At 35.0% G+C, this 24,314-nt stretch overlaps 1 protein-coding gene across 3 annotated transcripts in view; it reads left to right on the top strand.

Annotated features, from left to right (window-relative positions):
* The window catches only part of khdrbs3 (KH domain containing, RNA binding, signal transduction associated 3), a 149,914-nt gene that overhangs the window by 100,362 nt on the left and 25,238 nt on the right, over positions 1-24,314 (top strand). For 2 of the 3 annotated variants that reach the window (XR_011190769.1, XM_069195142.1), the window contains exons 4-7: positions 3,173-3,319; positions 3,908-4,047; positions 4,812-5,001; positions 17,780-17,862. Coding sequence is in view for 2 of the 3 variants with exons in the window: in XM_069195142.1 (XP_069051243.1) it covers positions 3,173-3,319; positions 3,908-4,047; positions 4,812-5,001; positions 17,780-17,862 (560 nt within the window). In the remaining variant the exon portion in view is untranslated. The remainder of the gene's footprint in view (positions 1-3,172; positions 3,320-3,907; positions 4,048-4,811; positions 5,002-17,779; positions 17,863-24,314) is intronic. The other variant, XM_069195143.1, reaches the window with a different exon arrangement.

Genomic DNA, 24,314 nt, shown 5'->3' with positions numbered 1-24,314 from the left:
TCAACTTCATGAACATACTTTACATTGTTGGCGAGACCCACCTCTACAAAGGTGCCTATTAAACCACAACCAATTCCCTAGTATGTTACAGTTTACAGTACTGAGACGGATGGAGAGGAGCATTCGGTACCTTATACCTTACCTTATATTAGCCATAAGTTATCACCTGCAGAAAAAATATACTATTGTACTATTGAAAAAGAGTACAGCAATTCAATGGGAATTAGATTCATTGAGGTAATATTTGCTATTTGCCAGAGCCCATCTCAGCGAGCAATGGGACTGTCTTGTCCCAAAACTAGAGTGCCCAGGGGAAACACAGGGTCGACCAATTTTCCAAAGTACCACAGTGAAATGTTTAGACCATTCTTCTTGGTACTTCTTGGTTGATTCGGGATTGCTTATAGGCACAGTTGTCTTTTTTTTCCCACAACATGATTCAAGTCATGGTTTGCCTAGGCAACTCAAGAACATACACATTCTTATTCTTAAGTCACCTCAATGTAGCTTTGGTCTAGTACATTGTGTCAATATCCTGTTTTAGGTCAGAAGCAGGCTTTTCTCCAAGACTTATCTAGTACTTTGCTCCAACTATGTTCCTAGCGGGTATGATAAGATCCCCAGTTCCTGCCAATGAGAAGCAAAACTACAACATAATTCTGCTACCACCATGTTGGGCAGTAGGGTATTTAGGTTGGGCTTGCATCACATGTGAAACATTGCATTTAAAATAAAAGGTCAAACTTTTTCTACCCTGATCACAAAACATGTTTGCAGAACCACTTATATGCAGTAGTTAGTTGCAAACTACATCTGAGATTTGTGATGGGGTTTCCACTCTGGCATACAGGCTGGCTTTCTGGAGTACTGTGATATTGCTGAGTCAAGTGTGTTTTCCTTCCATCTCAGTCATTGAACTCTAGATCTTTCAAAATTGCTGTTGGTCCCGCAGATGTATCCTTAACTGGTTTTCTCTTTGCCTGGTTGCTCCCATAGGAGGAACAGCCAGATCTAGACAATGTCTGAGAGATACTGTACCTGTATGATTTACATTTAGCTTTTAATGATCAACTTCACAGTCCTCAAGGGGAGATTCAGTGTTTTTGAAGCATTCATATCTTTCTCTTTGTAATTTTCAATAACTTTATTGGTGTTGTTTTAAGAGCATCTTGGTCTTCATAGTTGAATCGTTTAATGGAATTCACTGACCAAGGGACCTTACAGAGATGCATTTGCTGTAAAATCATGTAAAACAACTATTATTGCACACTGATTCCACTTAATCCACTGTTACCCGTTACCAACAAAGGGTTTGAGTACTTAGGCAATCAGGACTTATCCATTTCTCTTTCATATTAATAATCAATTTTTCTTTCATTTTAGTTTTCACTTTGAATGTGAGGAATAGAGTGTATATAAAATATAAATTTCAAAGACTCATGACTGCATGCTGTACATGTACTTAGGACTTCAATTTAATGTGCCACCTACTGAATGGCACCACCTACAGTATACGACACTGTTCGTGGTCATCATAAAGGGACTTTTGCTCAGATGTTTTGTCTCGGAGGGAAGAGTCTCACCCACTGCTCCCAACAATATCATTTAAACCAGCAAACAGGTTTTTCTTAAGAGTTTTCCCATTCCTGTACTGGACTGATGCGTCCTTGCTTAGCTTCTGAGACCTGATGTGATCACACTAAAGATGGGTATTTTGCTGCTCTAAGTAATAAGCTGTTACTTTATACTTTGTATTTTAAAGAAGTTAGAACTAAATTACTGCTATAATTATCCTTAAACTTTTAGATCTCATAATGCAAAATGAAAACGCAGCCATCCACATCTCACATCAGTAGCTCATTGGTTACATACTGTGCTTAATACTTTTTTTCATTTCAAATAGTGAATAGAAGAAATTGTTGAAATTTTAAGTTAAAGTATTCTTTGCGATAAAGTACTAAACTCAAGTAATGTGATTACATTAAAAAACATCGAGGTTGTCTGTGTTTGCCTCCTAAGCTGAGTTAAAATTGGCAAATTCAATAGACTACAAATGTGTATAAATAGCCATTCAAAAAGACAAGCTTTTAATTACCACAAGAACATCTGGCTCTAATGGCACAATTGTAAGATAAGTTGCAGAATGATAGGCTTCAATAACCAGCAGACTACTCCATAGAAACCATAAAAATTTCCTGTTCAATCTGCGTAATCGTTTTCAGGCTGCAAAGGTAAAAGCGCAATGTATTGCAGAAAGAAATAACCTACACATCTGAACATGCAAAGAGGGTCTGTTCACACGTAATATATTGACTGCTGAGAGACAAATACTGTGCTCTCAGATGGCTGATCGGGTCTATGTGTCAGTGAGGGCAGTGCTGTGTTAATGCTAAGGAAAATCATACCCAACACTAACTTCATTTGTACAGTGTATCATGCTTCATAAATAAAATGTATCACAATTTTTTTTCTCAATTAGAATTTCCTTGATTTCCGTTTATTTCTAGGTTTCGATTATTTTATAAATTCTTTTAAATATCTTATGCTTCTTTCAAGACAAATATTGCAGTAATCTAAACTTATAGTTTAACTGCTACAATTAAATCTTCCAAACTGGATGGTGATGCTTAGTCTTTGTAGTGGAATTGATTCAATTTGAAACAACACTAGAATGAATGAAAATATGCAGAAAATTGTGAATTAAAATTCCCTTTCCATATATTTCTGTCTGAACACTTTAATTCACTGTGTGAGGCCGTCGTGATCAAAATCTGCGGATTTAGGTTCTGTAAACACAACGTTTGAAAATATGATCCTGTATATTTACATGAAATAAATAGAGCTTGAGTGCTCACAATGGTCACATGAATGAAACGTCTCCTGTTTTCCTTGGTTAACTTTTTTTTTCTGAAAGCTACATGCGTGGATAAACAGATTGTCTGCTTTTTATAGGAAAACAATAGATTTTGGTCATACATAGACAGGCAAGACGTGTCTGATCTTATTCCACTGGCACCAAAGCCTGTTTAAGAAGCCAGCTTGATTATTGACATACTGTATGTTATCTCTACCACACAGTGATTTCAGAAAGCTGGTCCTGTGAGGCTGATTTCCAATACAGCTGATGTAGCATTTTATTATGTGGAGCCACTGATATTGTTGTGCTTTGCAGGAAGAAGAGCTTCGAAAGAGTGGTGAGGCTAAGTACCAGCATCTGAATGAGGACCTTCATGTGCTCATTGAAGTGTTTGCTCCACCAGCAGAAGCCTATGCTAGAATGGGGCATGCACTTGAAGAAATCAAAAAGTTTCTCATACCAGTACGTATCTTGTCTGGCTTTTGAGCAATAGATACCAGTGCTTAGTGTTAAAGGACAATGGTTATGGCAACTGTTAATTTGTCAGAATTATCCTACGATATCTACTTTATATGTACCCACTCTCAGTCTAAAAAAGTATAAAATATTGAAATATATTAGCACAATTTATTTTATTACTGAAATTAAAAAAAATGTATATATATATACTGGTAATAGAATAAGAAAAGAATGCATATTTTCTTGTACTTCTCTTTTTAAATATCAGGCTCAAATATTAAGACATTGTATAAATACAGTAACTATGTCAATCCCTTCCTTTCAGCTGTGATTACAGACTATTAATAAACATCAAATATGTATCTGCACTTCGTATTTGGGAAGCAACTGTAATGAGTATAGTTATCTGTGATATTAAAACTTGCTGTATCCTAATATCAGCAAAGAATCAGAAATATTTGTTGCCTTAGGAAATGTTGTTCCAGTAAGTAGATTAATTAAATATTGCTGGGCTGTAACCTGTAGATAAATTAAGTAATTTAATATGGTGTAATTTAATCTCAGTACTCTATGCTTGTGCTCCATCTTCAGGATTACAATGATGAAATCAGACAGGCACAACTTCAGGAGTTGACATATCTAAATGGAGGGTCTGAAGATGCAGAAGTGCCATCTGTAAGGGGAAAAACAGTTGCAAGAGGGAGAGGAACACCAGCCCCTGGATTGCCCAGGTATAAATCTTCAACATCACTTATTTTATTTCTTACGTTATTGAATAGAATAATGGAAATGAATGAACACTTTTAATTTTGGTTTTGTGATTATTCCAAAAAGATTGTGCATGTATTTCAAAGAAAACATCTGTCGATGTGTCTGTCGAGAGAAGACTGTGAATGTGTTTTAGTTACAGTAGCTCTCTCCATTTTGTACCACTGAAGAAAGAACAAATAAAATAGACTTTTAATTCCACTTTCATGTATGTAAAGTCAAAACATATCAGTCATGTAAAGCGAATTTATATTAATTTCCATAATAATATTCCTATAATGCCCATTTAATCAACTATTGGATTTAGAAGTCTGATTAGTTGGTTTTGCCTTTCAGCATTCTGAAACTGTGAGATCAAATAGTAGATTAATAGGTATTTCTTTTGGCATAAGTGGGATGTTGAAATATTTCAGGAAAACATCAAGGGCTGTTTTAGCTACTTGGTGTAGTGCTCATGCTGCACTTAGAATATGATTGAATTCAGGAGCATGCAGCTTCAGACAAGAGCACCTTTGTTGGACCATATTAATATTGATGTTCATAAAGCTTAAAGCTGCAGTCACTTTATTTTTCTTCGATGTAATTACTGGCACAAACTCCTAAATCTAACAATGCTCGTTTTTATATTGGTTTCTGGGCGATTTGTATTCAACTGACAAAGCTCAGCATTAAATACAGTGGTAAAATCTTATCTTTTCACTCTGTTTATCCTAAAACCTCATCCTAGAAGTCGCGGAGGGGTCCCCCCACCCCAGGCTGTGGTGCCCCGGGGTGCCCCTGCCCCTAGAGGAGCGCCTCCTGCTCGAGTCACTGTGGCCAGAGGACGGGGCCTACCTGCACAGAGAGCAAGAGGGGCGCCACCACCTGCAGGATACAGACCTCCGCCTCCCCCAGCACAGGATACATACGGGGAATATGTGAGTGCTTGACAATTTACCTACTGTGCTTAGGTCTGTGCTAACCAAATGAACAGCTAATATTGGTTTTAGTTCAATACCCAAAGCTGGAGATGTGGGTACGCATTTTAAATTGCCATGAAATTTATCACTTTGCAGATGCTTCGTCAGTTCATTACAGAAACTAAATTCATTGTAAGATGAACAGATCCTTAGATACAGAACACTTAAATCACTTTTCGAGGTGCTTAAAGCCAGCGACATAGGGTGGGAGAGTTTTGTAGCAGGCACTGTAGTACGCCAAGATGTTATACCGCACTCCTTTTCATTGTCCTCCATACTTGTCAGTAAGTTTTGAAGTGAATGCATTGCAAGTGCACACACTTTATCTTAAAATATTATATGTGTTATCCATTAAACTTTGGGCAAACATGTGTTGGTGCAAAGTTAAGTGCTATTTGCGAGATGCAACATGTTAGTTTGAGGACTGCTGAGAAAATAGACATGATAAAGCACTTCAAGCACATCACACAGATCAATTTATAAGGTAAAAATAATAACAAACTTGTCTTAACTATTTCTATTTATTGTTGTTATGTTCCATAGTACATTGTATGTACAGTATATATCTGAACTGTATATGTGGGGAATGTATATGAAGCTAATATCACTACTCCACATGGATATTAATTCCACTTTTTGCTCTAAGCTATATTATGGATTTATTGTATAAGGGGAACTTCTGTACCTTTATATGATTATGCTTTGCTTTAGTACAATACAGTAGTTCCACTTTGCAATAGCGTCCATTTTCTAACCACTTCATCCAATTCAGGGTCACGGTGGAGCAGAAGCCTATCCCAGCAAGCAATGGGTGCAAGGCAGGATGCACCCTGGAGTAGATGCCAGTCCTTCACATTGCACTCACAGACACATACACTACTGTATCAGGGCCAATTTTCACAGAAACCAAGTAGGAAAACTTGGAAAACCATGAGAACACAGGTAGATAACACCCTGGATTGAGCCTGGATTAAGAATTGAGCGCAGGGCCCCAGCACTTCAAGGCAAACCATTATACCGCCATTCCACCCAGCATAATTCCATTTAGGTAAATATGATTAAAATATATGCCGAACCTTTGAAAAAATGTGTTTGTCAAGGGAAAAGACTTATTTCAAGTGATTTGGTTTTTAGCTGAACTGTTAAACTGACTTTTTGGATGAGGTTTAAGACATAATTTTAATTGTTTCTTAGTTTTTCAGTTTCCAAATTCTGTGTCTGCAAGTTATTTAAATGTATATTTAAACGGAATTGTTTTTGTATAATAGAGGTTTTAATCACATATTAGATGATGAGGTGGAAAATCAGATAACCATTTTAGGTATGCAACTTTGAACCGTGAACTTTGACCTGAACCTTATTAAAAAATAACAAATAATGAAAATTATTTTTTGTGTGAGATATATAACAAAGCCCACATGTTTTGAAATCATATCAATACTGTCTTAATGTAGAAGAACGTATACATTTTATTAACAGCAGCGGTTATCTGCGACAAATTAATTATTTGCTTGTAAACTGGTGCCCTCAACTCCTCAGAGGTGTTAAAATCTTCCATTTATATAAACCATAAGCTAACCTTCTAAGGCACATCGTTCAGGTGCAGATGGGACATTGCTTAGAGGAACATTCAAAAGCAAGATTTGCATATTTATTTGCAGAATGCACGTGAACCCATGAATTTTAATTTAGCTGATGTTTATTATATATTTTGAAAGGTATTGGAATAACTTTGCTATGCCTATTCACTCCTAAATGCTGATTTTAAAACTTCACAAACTTCTGTACCTTGGCATATTTTATTTGGAGGAATGTACTGTGTGCATTTATTATTTTGCAGAACTCTTATAAGGTTCTTTGCCTACTTTGCAGTGTTATATCTGTAGAAACAATGCACAATGACTGCCCTTTAATTGTAAATAAACCTGTTTTACAATTTGTCAAAAATATCAGTGATCTCTAACTACAATGATCTTTGAAAACATCAGTGGTCTTTATGTGCTGTTCAAATCATTCTTGGTTTTTTTTCTCTAAAGCCAGTGCGATTCCTTAACATTTGTTAATGCAGAAGATGAATCAGTCATATTATAATAAATGTGACTGCAGAGGAGGAAAAAAGGTTTAAAGAGCACTAGACACATTATCTTTGAAAGCTGTTTGTGAAAGAAAGGATCCTGAAATCTTCTGAGAAAAAACTACATTTGTGGTGTCTTGACCACGACTAAGACTTTATTTTTCATATGTTAGACTGCCGCATACCACTCAGTGATCTTTGACTACAGGACTGTGGTGTTCAGACAGTTCTTTTTTAGTAAGTAGGGAGGAAGTATGTGCTCATTGAGAGAACAACTATTCTTTAACACTTTTTAATGCAGAAGATGGAACTGTCATATTGTAAGAAATGGGACTATAGAGGAAATTCGAAGGTTTAAAGATCACTAAACACATTCACCTTTGTAAGCTTTTTGCAAAAGAAATTATCCGACAGTCTTTTAAGGAAAGATAAATGTAATAGATTGTAATTGCTTCATCTTCTGCCATGCTATTGTAGATCTGCTTGTATGTTTGGAATTATATTCTTTCTGCATGATCCAATTTAATCTCAGGTTCAGCTAATTGGATTACCTGAAATTCTATTTAAAACATGCTGATAAATTGATGCAATGCTAAAAACATGGTTCTGTCAATGATGGCAAGTGATCTACATCCTGAAGCAGCAAAGTAGCCTCAAACTATGATACTCCCAAAACCATGCTTGATGGTCAGGATGAGGTTCTTCTGTTTTAAGGCAGTGTTTGACTTGCGCCACACAAAAAACAAATTCCCATTGTGGCCAGAAAGATCAAATGTCTTTCCAGAGGGCATTTTTGCAGTCTTGTGAATCATCCATGAGCACTCTGGGTGGCTAAATTCTTTGTAGAGAGTAATGGTTTCCACCTGTCAATCCTCTCAATCAGTATTTTCCCATTCAGGCAAGACAGCTTACATTAGCTGCTGGGATAATGACCTACAGAGACTCAGACTTTACTCTGAGGTTCTTTGTAACTTTCTGTCACTCTTTCCAAAGTTGGGTTTAGGGAGATTTTGGCAGAATAACTGGTCCTAGGTAGAGTCATATTTGTAGGTTATCTAACAGTGGATGACTGAAGCCTTGGATGGTTTTGTCATCCTTTTCAGCCTGCTGAATATCTACTATTTTTTGTGCCATTATTTAACCACCTGATTCTAATTATCCCCTCAATATGTTAAGTAAACTAGAGGTTAACTTATTATTTCATGTACACTAATTCTTAATTATTAATTTTCTTCAATGTCATACATCATTACATCTCAATAAGCATTAAATCAGTAAATATAAACCCTTTTGGTTATTTAATAAAAGACCAGTTTCTATTAAATGAGGGTATCATGGAAATTGTAATTGACATAATTATACTGTATTGGAGATTTACAAACTTATTAGCACTGTAGCTGTATAGTTCTACCAAAGTTTTGCATGATTCTTTTACATAGATGACAAACTGCAAACGGTATACATGCACACAATTTACAGTACCTGTGTCATTATAAGCCAATGTGTTTAAAATCATATTTATACATTGCTTAAGTTGTAGAAGACTTCTGTATTAGTAAATGAACATGAAGATTACAGAATATATTTTGGTTTTGAATATTCAATAACTGTAAAAAATGTAAGATCACTTAAGCACTGTATGCATTGTACGTCATTTTGCAGAGGTTAATAATGAGTCTGCTTTGGCCTGAAATAAAGGTCCTGGCACGAACACTGCTTATTTAATAGACAGCTTTTGATAAAGGTTACCTCACCTGGAAACAGATCTGCAAGCCCGTAGCTGACAACATCTGACTGATTGATTCAGAAGTAGTACACAAAGGCAGGAGGTCATTGAAAATGTCTTTTAGACCAGCTGTTCCCCATCATTGTCTCAGTTGTAAACTGCTCCCAAGACACTAGCACCTGTACATCAAAGATAGCAGCAACATCTGCCAGATGATAAATCTGTTGAAATGACTGCAAATTATTGGTAGAATAAGTGCCATATTCATTTGATGGTGAGATGTGTTATAACTGTCAGCCTAATGCTGTTTATTGAATAATGTGATGTGTATAGTCTGTTTGGGGTGTTTAAGAAAGAAAAGAGTGTATATGGCGTATAGTTATTTTTTGTTTATAAAATGAATGACTGAATCTTTATTAAAGGGATTGAAAAATCCAGAGTATGTAAAATGACCAAAGTAACCAACTGAAGGCAGTATCTTTCCCTTTATGGGGTATGAACAAGATGTATCTTGAGCTGATTCTGCTTAAGGGATGAAAGCAGAGGATGAAATCTCCACTCTGAGTAGATGTAAACACCATCCATCCAGGTGTTCTGCAATTTCACACATTGTTAGGGATGTTTTTTTTAATTTGTTTTCATGTGCTTATAGAGATTTCAATTAATGCTCACAATACATAGGATTCAGTAATTATTACAGCTGCTAACAGATCAAATTTCTTGTTGCATCTGTACAAAGTTGTCTTTCAGTCTTGTGAAACGCAATGACATGATTAATGAACAGCAACATGTACAGGTTTGTGTGTGCATGTTACTTTAACGAAGAATCATAGCTGCAGTGTTGTTTTCACTTGTCAAGACAGAATTTCAGCTATAGCTATAGTTGAAGTAAAATGTGCAGAAACCAATGTGGGACACACTGAATATGATGTTTGGGAGTCAACTGATTTATGTATTGTATAGAGTAGGTTGAAAGTTAGCAGACGTCAGCACAGCTGTCTGATAATCATGTTGCTTGGTCATTCTTTACTCAGATGGTAATTTAATTTTGAATCCTTTCAGAAATAGGTTGTGCAGGTAGTCATATCTGATTGCTGAAAATCTAATTTCCAGAAAAAATAAAATCTCAAATCTGATTATACTGTGTTACTGACCAGATTTCTAAATCTGATTGCACAGTAATTACATTGAAACATTAGTTCATACCATATGTGGAACATGAAAACACCCCTTTGTTTTATGTAATTCAATCACATTTTTTCTTCCAGATTTTAAAATAATGGATGGTTAATATACCACATTGATGCTATGAAGCAGAATAAAAATGTAGACTTTAAAAGACCATTTAAATTATAAAAAAGTTTACAAACAAGATGCCATTCAGCCCATTTAGTTCATTTCTTTATTCTGATCTGATCTAATTCAATTGTTCCTAGAAATAAGTCTGTGTAAAGTTGTCCTCTGTTGCATAGTTCATTGTTAATTCTGAAAATGTTCATGGGGTTAAATTTGAGTTTATGGCATACTTAAATACTCCTCTCAACATTCTTTAATCAAGGCTAAAATCATTTAGTTTCTTGGTCATTTAATGATTTATTTACAAGATTCCTTCTCCAACGTTACCCCTAACTGGGACATAATACAGGAGAATATTTCCACAACGTCTAGAGACACTGCACATCAGTCATTAATTTTAAACTGGTCCAGAAATTTCATGCTACACCATACAGTAGGGTGAAATACATTTAAAATAGTAGAAATCTTTCTGCGGTTATGGGCATGTATTTACATATACTGTATGCTGGAAGTGTCCTAAAATGAATACATTTTGGTGACAAGTAGAGTCTAACATGGGCTCTCTACTGGGGATCAATGTGCCCCTCTCCCCAGAGGTAGTTTTGCTGGTAGATGATGCTCAGCTAACATTTTCAATACAATCTCAAAGTTTACTTTTGGCAGGGATGACAGCAGCTACAGTAAGAAAAACAAGGGTTGGAAGAAGTCTCTCTTTTTCAAGTGTTTGGCTAAGCAATTTTTATGACATCTTAGATTTAAAAGATCCTTGGATCAGTTGCATTCAGCATCCACTAACTACAAACGGTGCTTCTACTATTGTCGATGAGTAGCACTGCTACATAAAGTTCTGTAAAGTTTAGGTTTATTGTCCTTTGTTGTACATAGTGCTACACTGTATATTGCAATATTTTTCCCTCTCTGTTTTTATATCAAAGATTTATGGGGATTACACAACTACTGCTTATTGTTTGTTCTTCTCAAAGCTGGACTCTAAACTTGAAAATAAAACAAGTCCTCACAAAAAATGAAGGTTCTTTTGCCTGTCAGAGTTGGACAGAATAGTCTCAAGAATGTACCTGGTTCCTCTGGACTGATTTCAGTACATTTCACACAATATCCTAAATTAAGTCTTATGAGTACATTGTACATATTTCACATAACATACAGTACTTCCATTATCAATAACCACTAATTGTAATAGAGTGTTACAGCGAGCCGGAACCTAACTCAGCAGACAATGAGTGCAAGCGACCCTTGTAATAAAGTGTGGTTTGAATTTACTGTAACAGTTAGAAAATAAAATGGTAAACTGCATGAGTGCTTCTATGGATACTATGAGTCATTCATACAAAACAAAAAGTAACATAGCAAATGCACACAGATTCAAAGTATACTATTTAAATTTTGATTAATACAACAGCTAATGTGTAAAACAAACCTACAGGACTTAAATATATACTATATATAACAATCTCCCTTGATATACTGTACATGACTGATCACACACTCATATATTACAAAGATTTTAATAGGATCATGAATAGTTATTGATTTTAAACCCTGTTATTATCAACCTCATTATTAAATCAGTCCCACATAACTATAGTATTTCAGTATCCATGCACAACAAGACAAGTCAATATTTGTTTAGTGTTGTGAAGAAAACGTTATCAAACATGTACTGGAATAATAGTTTACTTAAAGTTTGTAATGTGAATATTGCATTTTATTCTCATCCAAAGCAAATGCTAGTCAGACCATTCTGTGTTTAATTCAGCAAGGAGACAGAACTTTTAAGTACAGACAGTGGTAGTCCCAGTCTTTTAATTGAGTAGCTTGTCTGGTCGCCAGGTTTTTGAGTGAGAGAGAGCAGTCATGCCTTCATTGTGGTGCACTGCCTTTTAAGCCCAGTAATCATGGTTGGTGATAGTTTGAGATGTCACCATGTGTAGCATTCTTTTCCACCCATGATTGTTCCTTTGATGATTAATAAGTAACCACCAGCTAAGGTCCCAGTCCAGATGGGACCAATTAGAGAAAAGGCCTAAATGGAAACTTCATCACTAAGAGGTGTCAAGATGGACCCAACTTATTATGCCCTGGTTTGAGCTAAACTGTGCCAGGGTAAATGTCTGTTCAAGGAAACAGTAGGTTTATTAACATTTCTCAGATATTTATAGCATAATAGTATACCTTTCTGTTATAATGTAAGCAAGGGACCAGTCCAGGACAGTGCACTCACACATAATATAGAGACACCAATTGTCATAGATATCATTTTTGGCAGCACTTTTTCCAGATTGTCAAGATTCTATTTCACTCGTTCCAGTAATCATCATGTCACCCACCTAAAAAGCAACATGTATAATTCTTTAGAGAAGATTGTGAATCATGGCTCCGGAAAATTGCTGACAACACTTCAGCCTTAAGTGGATTGAGCCTTACGTTTGAGCAAACAGTGGTCATCTTCTGATCATTGCCTCTTACATCAAATGCCACAAATCCTAACAGTTTTGTACCTCACATGTAGACAGCTTCGATTTTTATTTCAAAATGTTTAAATATGACAGTATTTGAAATGTATAGCTTCTTGCATGATGAGTGCCTCCACACCTTTAATACTCTAAAGCTGTACTAAACACCATACTGGCTTCTTTACTGTGCAGTATACTAGGCTCTGCATTTGGTATCTGAAAATCCTGTTCATTCTTAGCTGGACTTTCTTAGCATCCTTTGCTCCATGTATTGAAGTCACACTAGACTGAGCCTGTAAATACCACTGTGCTATGTATTGAGCATAGCACAATACATGCTAGATTATTGAAACAGCTGCAATATTTGAACTGCTGTACAATTTCAAAAAGTAATGTATCTGACTCTGGTTGTTTTAAATCTTTATATACCATTCCTCCTGGCTTGCCTGCCATGTTGTCCATTGATTTATAAGCTTTAGCACCACATACACTCGAACAAATCGAATGCTCTTTATTCCAATCAGCAATTTTAGCAGCCAACAAGAAGTGTCCCAGACTCTTCAGTATACAGTCCAGTCTTTCTGGTCTTTCAACAACTCACTTTGTCTTGTCAGTACTGTAACTATTTGGTGTCCTCCATCCCTTTTTGTTTTGTTTTGCCCTCCTGTTTCCACTGCCCGACTCTGCCTTATATCAGAGGATATTCTGAATATCCTTATCAACAGAAGTACTGTATGTTGACAAAAATTAAACTGATAAGAGATTAAAGAGACAAATCCAATGGTTATAACATGCTTGATAACTTTGAATCACAGTTTTAGTTCAACTTTGCTGAGCCAACACAACACATTTCACTGGTAATGCGACTCCTGATATTTGTCCAAGTTCAGCGTCATTCTCGGCTTGATATGCTTTATCTTAATGAAGTGTTCTTCACATGTATCCCTTTCACTTCGCACACAGCATAAATTAACTTATTTTTAACCTTTTCAGCAGTTGCATGATAACAAAAAAGCCACAGTGATGATGTCCAGAGTTACTCATGTTCATTTTTTTTTACTGTCACATTTTGGTTTGGTCCACAACAGTATAATAAGGGCAATCCTAATTTTTTAACAACACGATTTTCAGATACATTGTAGTGTAAAAATTAAAGTTGTCTCAAATGATCTGTCTCATATTAATCCTTGTTCTTAAAACTTGGCAGTCATTTAACCATGTTCTAGCCCTTTTGTGCAATCGTTATTTAAAAGGCTGTATCCTTATACAGATGTTGGGCAATGTAAAGAGATAAACAATGTTGTAGGTTGATATTTTTATAATATTTTTTCCATCACAAATTATTTTTAAAAAGTCAAGCACTATTTGTTACACTATAAGATAAATTTTAATGTTAGAATGGAATTTTTTTTAACAAATTTTGTTAATACAGTTGGAATTAGCCTTTGCTAAATTACCTGATAGTGAAAAAGCTCAGTTTTGCCATTACAAAAATAACCTAAACATTTCAATAGAAATTTGCCATTTTTATATAGAGACCTATAGGTTATCTATAAGTTATTTTTTAATAATGCAGCTGTGCATCACACATGCAAAACATATTATTGTTGTACTTTCAAATATTTTAGGATGTGTACCAATGAATGTGTTAGGGGACTGTAACATAGTGAGAGGTGGTTCTCTTGGAAAGCCACTCTCTCAGCTCCAAGCCATTTCTTGACTTCCAGATAGCCACTGAGTAACCGGAACAAGCTTCAGAATTAGACACAACTGAGTGTAGAGCACTAGTGAGTGGAATTCCACTGGAGGGAAAGGAGAGGTTTCACACCCATGGCAGTGTCAATCAAGAGGCTAATAAAACAACTCCAGAACAGCAGGATCATCAAACTGGTTTATGCCGTTTCAGGGACACCAGTGGTTTTTATGGAAGAGCATCCCTAAACAATCAGACAGCTTTAATAGAAAGAGTCAAGGCTCTGTTGAGTAGGAAGTGGTGCTTTTGGGAGCAGGAACATTGGCAGCCCAGTATGTGATCTCCTGTCACAACTTGAGGAACAGAAGCTGAGTCTATCTGACGATGTGTGTAAATGTCCAATAATATGCATGTACTGTACAGTATACTGTATATCTGAAAGTTGTTTATTGTATCTACTTTGACAACACTGTAATCCATTGGTAATGCCAACAAAGGTATCTGAATTTGAAATTGAAAATAAAGTAGGAGAGTTAATGTATAGTTAAAAAGAAATGGAGAGTTAGCGTGCTAGTGCAAAACAGAGAAAATAAAAGGCCCTAATACAATTATTCAAAATCCTCAAAGGAACAGACAAAGTCAACCCAGTGGATTTCCTGCAAATGAATAGGGAAACATGACTCAAAGAGCACAAAGAAAAACTGCATTAAGTGCAGTTTAAAACCAAAAATAGGGGCACCTGTAGGATGCAAGAAGTAAAAGAGTAACTCAGTGATGATGTGAATGGATTTATTCTAGGAAAAGCCTATCTGGAGAGCAAAGTCAAGGAAAGTTGGAAAATGAGTTTAGGATGGTAACAATACCTTTTTAAATTAAGGACTAATAATTAAGGTACAGTGGATTTCATATATAACAATATAACTACACCTCACACTACAGCAGGAAGGACTGGTTACTGTAAAGAAACCTGTTGAAAAAATGGAAGAAAATCAGATTTGAACATTTAATAGCAGTGAGTGCACGTAAAGTATGAAGTCTTAAAATTATTTGTTTTATTTTTAAAAGTCAGTTAGCTTGAATTAAAATTAGCTTGACTTGACAAATTATTTGATACAAGTTATGTATGTTTCCCATTCTGCTACTTTGCTAACAGTTTTAAATTTAGACTCGAAACCTTGTTCTTTATAAACAATTTTATTTAATTGACATCTGTCTGCTTCTTTGCATCTTCTATTACATTCTAAACTCTTCGATTTCTTTGTGCTAATTTTATCTCCTTTATCTTGTTTGTACTTTTCTGTAAAGAGCTTTGAGAAGTCGTGGCAAGTTTTAATAAAAGACAGTGTCTTAATACAGAATATGTACTTTGTTCATTTGCATTTATTGTATGTGTATTCCAAGGTTAGTGCAAGCACCTTGTACTAAAATATGCAGCAGGATTAGTATTCAAGTACATAAATTCTAATTGTGTCATTTGGTAAATGCAATTCAAAATCTTGCATGTGGGGATTTTTTTTCTGCTTAGTCTCCAAACTATTAATTTAAAGTACATATTTCAAAACAGATGGATCTGGTTAATAAGTATCTACTATCATCACAAAGATGCATCACAAAGACTGATGTACTGTATTTTATTGAATACAAATCTCATTTATTCCGAATTAGGATTGATGTATTTCAGCTACTCTTTGATGTCTGACTTAGGGGGTAATGTTGAAGTGCAAACAGATGTTGAGAGAGCAACATACAGTATATAATTACCAATTATAATCAAACATCATGACACCAGGGATAGAATTTAGTCTGTCAGTCATTCATAGTAGCAATACCTCGTGTAGGTCAAATATTTTAGGTCCTAATAAATCCCAGTCAATTAACATTTACAGTATTTGGTATAACATTTCACTACATAACGTGAGTACAGACAATGTAGTATTTTTCTTTGGCTTGGACTAAATAATGCTTATAAGACTTACTTGTACTCATTGTATACTTCATTTCTATATTTTATTCTATGCTATTACTGTATTATTAATTGATCTGAAATTAAAAGATTTTAGAATTAAAATCACTACCTAAAGTGTGGTATTACAGTAGCTGAAATGGCTTTAAATGCAACATTTAACCTGAGAAACAGATCTGAGAGGTACTTCCTGATTTCCATCTGTCAACAAAAAATGTCCAGGGACATGTTTTCAAATGATGGAATCAAATATAATAAATCTGAATTTTGATTATAGCACCTTAAGATTCCATTTTTAATCTTCAGCAGTGGTAAACTGAAATTACCAGAGCCCACTGGTGACTGTTGGTCTTGATGTTTGGTGAAAATATTACATACCACAATGTACAGTAAGATGACACAGATAATGTGCTATACATTATAAGGACAGGAAAGAGTTCTCCAAATTAAAGATCTGTCATTTCAATGAATTTACTTTAATTTCACTGAAGTGTTCATGTACTGTGCAGAAAGAGCCAATCAATCAAATATTACATATCATAACAATGAGTCTGATAAGCGGTGCCAGTGACAAATCTTATGACATAATGGCATCAGACGTCACGTTTTCCAGCTTTACATGCCATTCTGTTAACAGCATCACTCTCACTTTATGTTTGCCACTGTTGTCTAAATAAATATTTCATCCCCAAAAGCAGAATTACAACACTGAGTGAATCTATATGTATTTAATGTCATTAATAGTATTGATTCTTACTTTATCATTATTTAGCTTGTGCAGTATTGCAAGATTACAAAATATCTTTGCATATTTAAAAAAAGCTTTCTAAACAATGTGGTGCTTCCTTTTACAAGAATCGTATCCCAATAGAAATGTCTGCCACTCTACTGTCAGTTTAATATTTCAGACACAGATGACTAAAAAGCAACATTGTCATTAGGAATGGCTGCAACCAACTTTAAGAGGAGAAATGATCTTCCTACACAACAGTGGATTTTGAAGTTCATTGTAATGAGTATCATTTTATTTTTGCTGAGCAGAAACTCAGGTCCTTATTAATCTGAAACTTTGTTCAAGAGATAACAACTTCATTAGATGCTAATGAGACCATTTCAAGTTCATATGAGCTGTGAACATGAGTGGACTGGCATGACAGACTGGCACTTAACATTCAGTAAAATAATGCAGCTACAGTACATTACTATGAATTCAAGAACATTATGTTTCAGGAACAGTGTGTATTGAATTCCCACATATGGTGAACATACTTATTTCCCTGAAACATACCCAATTACTGTAATCAAGCATTACATAAATTACATTGCATTCTCATTTTAACTAATATGAAAGTTCAGTTTATTTATTTTTGTAGTCATGACCAACTTCAAGATATGTTTGGGTCATATACAGTATATTGAATATACTACATATCTTGAAAAAAATGTTAAGTTGAAGACATATCCATAATATGAAAAAATAATGTTCTTTTTTCCCTTTTACTGCCTTTAGGAATATGATGATGGATATGGAACAGCTTATGATGACCAAGGATATGACAACTATGACAACAGCTACAACAATCAAGGACAAAAGTAAGTTTGATGCTGGATTTTCAGAGATCAAAATAAGAGTATTCTTCTGGTCTTGATGCCATCTGTGTCTTATGTGTTTCTATGAAGATATGAATTGTTCTCTCATTTATTGTGCTGCACTTATGGTCTCCTTGTTTGATATAAAAAGGAATTGAAATGGAACTAGAATGAATATGTAAGATTAGGTAGCTTGTTTCACTCACTTCCAATATTTCTTTAATTTTTTATTTCCTTATTTCTTTTATTTTAGAATGTGTCCTTAATCCAAATCTTCAGCTTTTGTATCTCTAACATCAAGAAATGCACAGAGAATAATATTGTGCTGTACTTTGCAATCAGTTTTTGACTAAACATATTTTAATTAGATCTTTGGAACTGATAATAACTTACATCGGAACAAATTAAAATATTTTTTTTCTTTCATTTCAATAGTGATTTGATATAGTGTATTTTTTTCAAAAGGCATTTCTATTAAAATGCTTTACTTTTACATTATAAAGGTTTAAGAATTCAGAATGTTGTCACATCTGATTTTATTAAGCAGAGCCAGATAAAATCGCTTTTCACTTCCCATGGAGAGTCATTATTTTTTGCTATTACTAGCTCGGCAGTTGAGAGATGCGATGCATCAGAAAATACTAAAAAATTCGGTCTGTTCCTACTCAGTTTTTAATGCAACTGTTCAAAATGTAAGAGTGCAATTCTGAAGTGAATAATTAATTTAAACATGATAAAACTATAGTGATTCAAGTCAAATGCTGAATGAGAGTAAAATGAATTTGGGATGTAGTAAACAAAAATAAATTATTGAATGGTATTTCTGAAGAATATGCATTTCACATATAGGCACATGTAAATTTGACAGTTGTATCTAAATGCCATCTGCAGTGGAATGTTATGTTGTAAATTGTCTAGTAGATCCTCACTAGATTATAGTTGCGTCCTTTCTTTCTCACTACTACCTGTTTACTGTGCTTCTTATCAGGGATACATGTCAGACTATATCAGGTATTAAGACATCAGTGATTCTGGAATTTTAAGTCCGTATTTGACAAAAACCAAAATCCAAAGAGGCCTGTTTACATTTACTTCTTGTTTTACTTTGTACTTGCTGTTGAATGGTTTAATGATTTTTAATTTTTCTGATATTTTCCCTTTTCCGCACTCATGTATTATCCCATTTGAGATTAAGTAGCTTTGAATAGAGTGTATTTAGAATAGAGACTGTAAACAGTCAGTGTATCATATACCGCCAAAACATATAGTATGAATATTTTATAAACCTTGTAACAGAATGGGGGGAAAGAATAGAAGGCGAGGACATAGTGTGGAAAGTTTTGTGTCCCTGGCAATTTTAATTGCCAGTTGGCATTTGCTGGGGACAACTGATCTTTAAAATTGGTGATATGTAGTGATTTTCTACTTCTTTCCATCTCTTGTGTATAATAACGTGCAGAAATCACAGTTCTTTTGTTTGAGACCTGTACCTGGAGCAATGTCTGAGAAGGAAAAAAGGCACAATAATGGTAATGTTGACAGCTGTAGCTTACAAGCAGAAGAACATAAAATGCTACAGAATGTTAATCTGCTGTTTAAAAATATAGTCAGTGAAGGGATTAACCCCACTGGCTTAATAGATAGGATTCTCACAATGAGTATAGTTAGGACTCCTGTGGGAGATAGTTCTATGTTTTTTTTTTCTAATTCTGACCAGAATAAAATCTATCACTGCAAAAACAAAAGCACTGTTGTAAATAAACACTGTGATGCCAATCCAGAATTGCCAGATTTTGTGTACAATTTCGTATGTACGATAGAGTAGTAAAAGCCAGCCTGTTGCTACCAGCTAATCCCTAAGCATTACAAATGTAGAGTATATCTTAAAATATGTTACAGATCCTCTATTTTAAATATAGATTTTAAATGGAACATGATTTTCAACAAAGGATATTGTGTATTTTTTTTTTGCATTTTAGTTTCCAATACCTTACTGCATTTGATTGTACTTCCTTGGGAGCTGTCACGGAGTATTGATTTTTTTACAAATGCCAGGAAGCTATCATTTGCTTAGTGTCATATAAGGTCAACGGCTTTGTTTTGGGTTGAGGCGTGCTTGTTTCAGTGCGTTTCTTTGTTTGATCAATTGAGTTTTTATGTGTGCTCCAGGTCTTGACTTCATGGAAGCTTTCAACAAGAAAACTGTACTTAAGTTAAGACATTATTAGAATGAGCTGCAATGGTAATGGAAGCTTAAAACCAAAAGACTGTATTACCTTGTTTTGTGCTTTTCTGAGCGTGATGTTCAATGTTTTGTTTGTCTCTAGTTGGAGACAGGATTTCTGAAGGATTGTGTCTCTAGGCCTTCTCCATGGATTCATTTTTGAAAAGATTCATTTTATACAGTGTAGGTCTGAGGGGCACATCTGGAATTGCTAGCTGTTAGATGTGCAAACTGTGCTGCTAAAAACATGCCTGGAGTATTCTGCTATTTGTTCTAAAAGCAGCATCTCAGATAATGGCAGTAGCTTAAGGCAAAAAAAAAAATAGATTCCATCATGAAGGATAAAAAAGCTAGAGGCCTAACAGACTAAAAAAAGATTTCATGTGGCTATAGACTTGGTATTTAATTGAACTAAGACTACTCAGCCATCCCTTTACAGAGTATTTGTTTTCTACAGTAGTTAGTTTAGAGGTTAGAAATGTACAGGAATACTTCTTTTTTCTTTTGCTTTAGTCCAAATTGTGTCAAAAATTTAGAAACTCACTATGAAAAAAGCACACAGTGCCTAATTCGCCTCGTTTGATATTTTATTGTATTAGTGCCTTTGAGTTTCATTTATTTAAATGAGGATCTACACAGCACACTCTACATGCAGAAAAATGAAATTAGAAAAGGTCTAATTTAATTTAATTTAATTAGAATGGTCTCCATCTCCCTGACCTCCCAGTTGAGGTCTCTCTCAACTTTGCAACACATGAAGATTAAGCAATATTTGACTTTTTATTTACTTTGCAGAACTTTGCAGAACCCTTCAAGTTATTGGGGAAACATTATTGTACAACAAACTTCAAGTCATGCCTCAATTTACTGTATGACTTGATAGCCCTGATTTAGATAAGGGCTTTGACAGACCCACTCAAGCATTTTTTGTTGCTTAGCCATAGTGTAGATTTGGCTGTGTGCTTTGGGTCATTGTCATGCTAAAGAATGAAATTCCATCTCCATTTCCACTTTCTTTCAGAGGGCAGTAGGGTTTTCCTGAAAAACCTTTTCTCCATTTTGCTCCATTGTTTTTCCCTACTATCCTGACAAGTGCCACGGACCCTGTTGGCTAGAAATATCCCCATGACAAGATGCTACCACCACTATACTTTACAGTAGGGATGATGTTTTCAGGTAATGCCCTGTAGATTGTAAGCATAAAAGCTTGTAGCTTTTCCAAAGCTGTTTCTTTGCAACCCGTTTGATCAGTCTCTTTCTTGCTTAGTTATTCAGTTTGGAGGGATGGCCTAATCTAGGAAAGGTCTTGCTTGTGCCATATGCATTACACTTCTTAATAATAATCTTAATCATGCTCCAAGGGGATAATCAAGGCCTTTTGATTTTTTATACACATCCCCTAATCTGTGCCTTTTTCCACAACTTTGTCCCAGAGTACTTTTGAAAGCTCCTTGGTGCTCATGGTTGAGTCTTTGCTTTGAATTGCACGACCCAGCTGGGGAACCTACAGGAGCTGTGGAATTTCTCCTGAAATCATGTGGATTATTACAATTTTAACAAAGATTAAGACCAATTAACATGGTATGTGACTTTAAAGGCAATGCGTTACACCTGAACTAATTCATTTGCTATAACAGTGTTGGTTAGATATTTCAGTATTAATTTTTAGTTTTCTAAAAAATCTAGAATATGTTTTTTTACTTGGAAGTTGTCAGGATGTTAAGATAAATTCAAAAAATAAATAATTGCAGGGTGTAAGACAACAAACAGTGTAAATTGAAAGGGGGTGTATATGTATATGTATATGTATTGCACTGTATACCTAATGTGTATGCTTCAATGTATACAGTATGTATTACACTGTATACAGTACAGTATGTACAGTAAGCAGAAATGGTAATGGAACAAGGAGAGGTAGCCCTAGATTAATCTTCAGCTTACATTTACTACAGTCTGTTTACAGTCTACAACCTACTGTATGTTACATTTACTATGATGTAACAGATAATTAAAAAATAAACTGTAGAATCAGTCAAAAGCAATTTCTGTGTGACTCTGGAAAAACGAAAGTATTTTTTCCCAGGTTTGTTCACAACTTGGGATGCGGTTGGGGATGATATTTCACCCACAATTGCTTTTTAAAAACATAATCTTGTTTGGAAGGGGAGGTTGTCATGAAATATGTGGTCACACATTTTGGCCATAAACAGAACATTTTCTCATGACATTTATAGTCTGTCATGTTAAAAATGATATGAAGGAAACTTGTGTTTAACACAGTTCTGTGAATGAGATCTACAGCTCTTTGTAAAAAAAAGGATTGAAGGAATATCACAAAAGGAAACATTTCTTGCTCCTGGACATAAGATTCTCAAAAATCTTTATTATATATGACAACAGAGCAGAAAGACACCCGTTTTAGCTAAATAGCTGCAGCATAATAGCAGCTGTCAAAAGCTTCAGTTGTTGCCTTGTGTGGATTTTTCATGACTCAAAATATTATTGTCATATTCCATACTGATTGAAATTCCTGAAGGCTTTCAGTATTCTTTTCATGATGCTTTGTTTCCTTTGTTCTTGACATTTTGCCTTTAGTGTAAGTGCATGCACAGTGACGTACACAAATCCTGATACACACATGAACACTACTTATCCCTTACAGCTTTCTAAAAGATTAAGATATAATATTCCACAAACTGATATTTAAAAAGGAGTCTTAGGACAAAGATTGTTTTTTAATACATGATACCCAGATAATGTTTCTTGACTTTAATTACAATAGTGCATTAAAGCTTTGTAAATGCCTACTTCACAACAGCTGAGTGGCACTAAAATTGCTCATTCTTGTAAGTGTTAAAAAGATAAAAAAGTTAGCAATTGGTAAGCAATTAGATGCTTACATGAAGAAAGCAAGTACTGTATTCTTATTTGTTCCAGAATTTCACAATGGCATGTAGTAAAAAGACATAAACGTTTAGAGAAAATGTGTTTATTCAGGAAACATAAAATGCAGAATTTAAGTTGGAGTCATATTTTTTCATCCTTCTTTTATTTCTTTTAGCAAGGTTGCAACATCATTTGGATATTAGCCTTATGGCCCTAGTCTGCAGGATTATATGCTATTCCAGGAACAGATTGTGCGAGGTAGACAATTGTGTATATCAGTGTCCAAGTGAAGTGGGTCTGACTAGGAGGCTTTCAAATCTCCCTAAGGGAAATTCAAACTTGATCTTTAAAGTCTATGGGGTCAGGGCAAGGTAGATTTGCATTACCTTGACTCTCCCTGCATGTATGTATTGCGTTTACAGTATGCCATGTCCTGGTGTAGCATTGTGCATAAAACCACTGCTTTTTTTGGGAACATGAAAATAAGAATGGACTAGTGTACTGTTTTTGGAGAATTGTGATACATCTGCCGAATGTGATTTTCCTCACAGACCACCTGCTATAATCCCTTCGTATCCCTAAATATACCCCCCATCATAAATACACATAGATACACAGTATTGCACAGGAAGGAAACGACATAATAAAACTAAATAAATGGAAAGAAACAGTAAGTTTGTTAAGTGCTTGTTTTACAGAGTTTTGGTTCAGACACTTTAGTATTTGTGTCTATGAGTATGAATATGAATCTTGTTTAGTCTTGGAATACCTTTGAAGAAAAAATCACTGTGGATGCTCATAGTAACACACACAATAAGAGGTGATTGATTGTAATGTCATTATGTATACTGTGCTTCCCTTCACCTGCCTGTGTATTATGGACAGGTGACCTTCATCTGGACTTCTGAGTCCAAATGTCTGCCTTTTGGAACTGTAGACAGGGGAGCTTTTATGAATAGTTCATCTCCAGGTGTGTTACAATTTGCCCAATTTATTGGATAAACATCTTAATTTGTGTCATAATCCCAAAGAATGTTTATTTGGGACTCATGCAGAATTTCTATGAAGATGATTCAAGAATTGTAGAAGAATACTATACAAATCATTCAACCAAGAGAATGTAATCCCAAGAGTAAACGATAACTGAAAGTTTCTATGTGAAAAACACATTTCAGAACCTTTAGTTATGCTAGTTGAATCACAGATTTTGATAAATGTTGTGCACATGAAAGCAAGTAGGCAGAAAACATTCCCTAGTGTTTTTACAAAGAAGATGAACAGACGCCCAGAGATAATACAAAGACATGGAGAAGACAGTCACTTCATTCGCACTGATGTCAAATTG

The sequence above is a fragment of the Lepisosteus oculatus genome, chromosome 10 (genome assembly GCF_040954835.1).
Source record: "Lepisosteus oculatus isolate fLepOcu1 chromosome 10, fLepOcu1.hap2, whole genome shotgun sequence".
Lineage (NCBI taxonomy): Eukaryota > Metazoa > Chordata > Actinopteri > Semionotiformes > Lepisosteidae > Lepisosteus > Lepisosteus oculatus.
The sequence above is the reverse complement of the archived record's forward strand: the minus strand, read 5'-3'. Positions and strand labels throughout refer to the sequence as shown.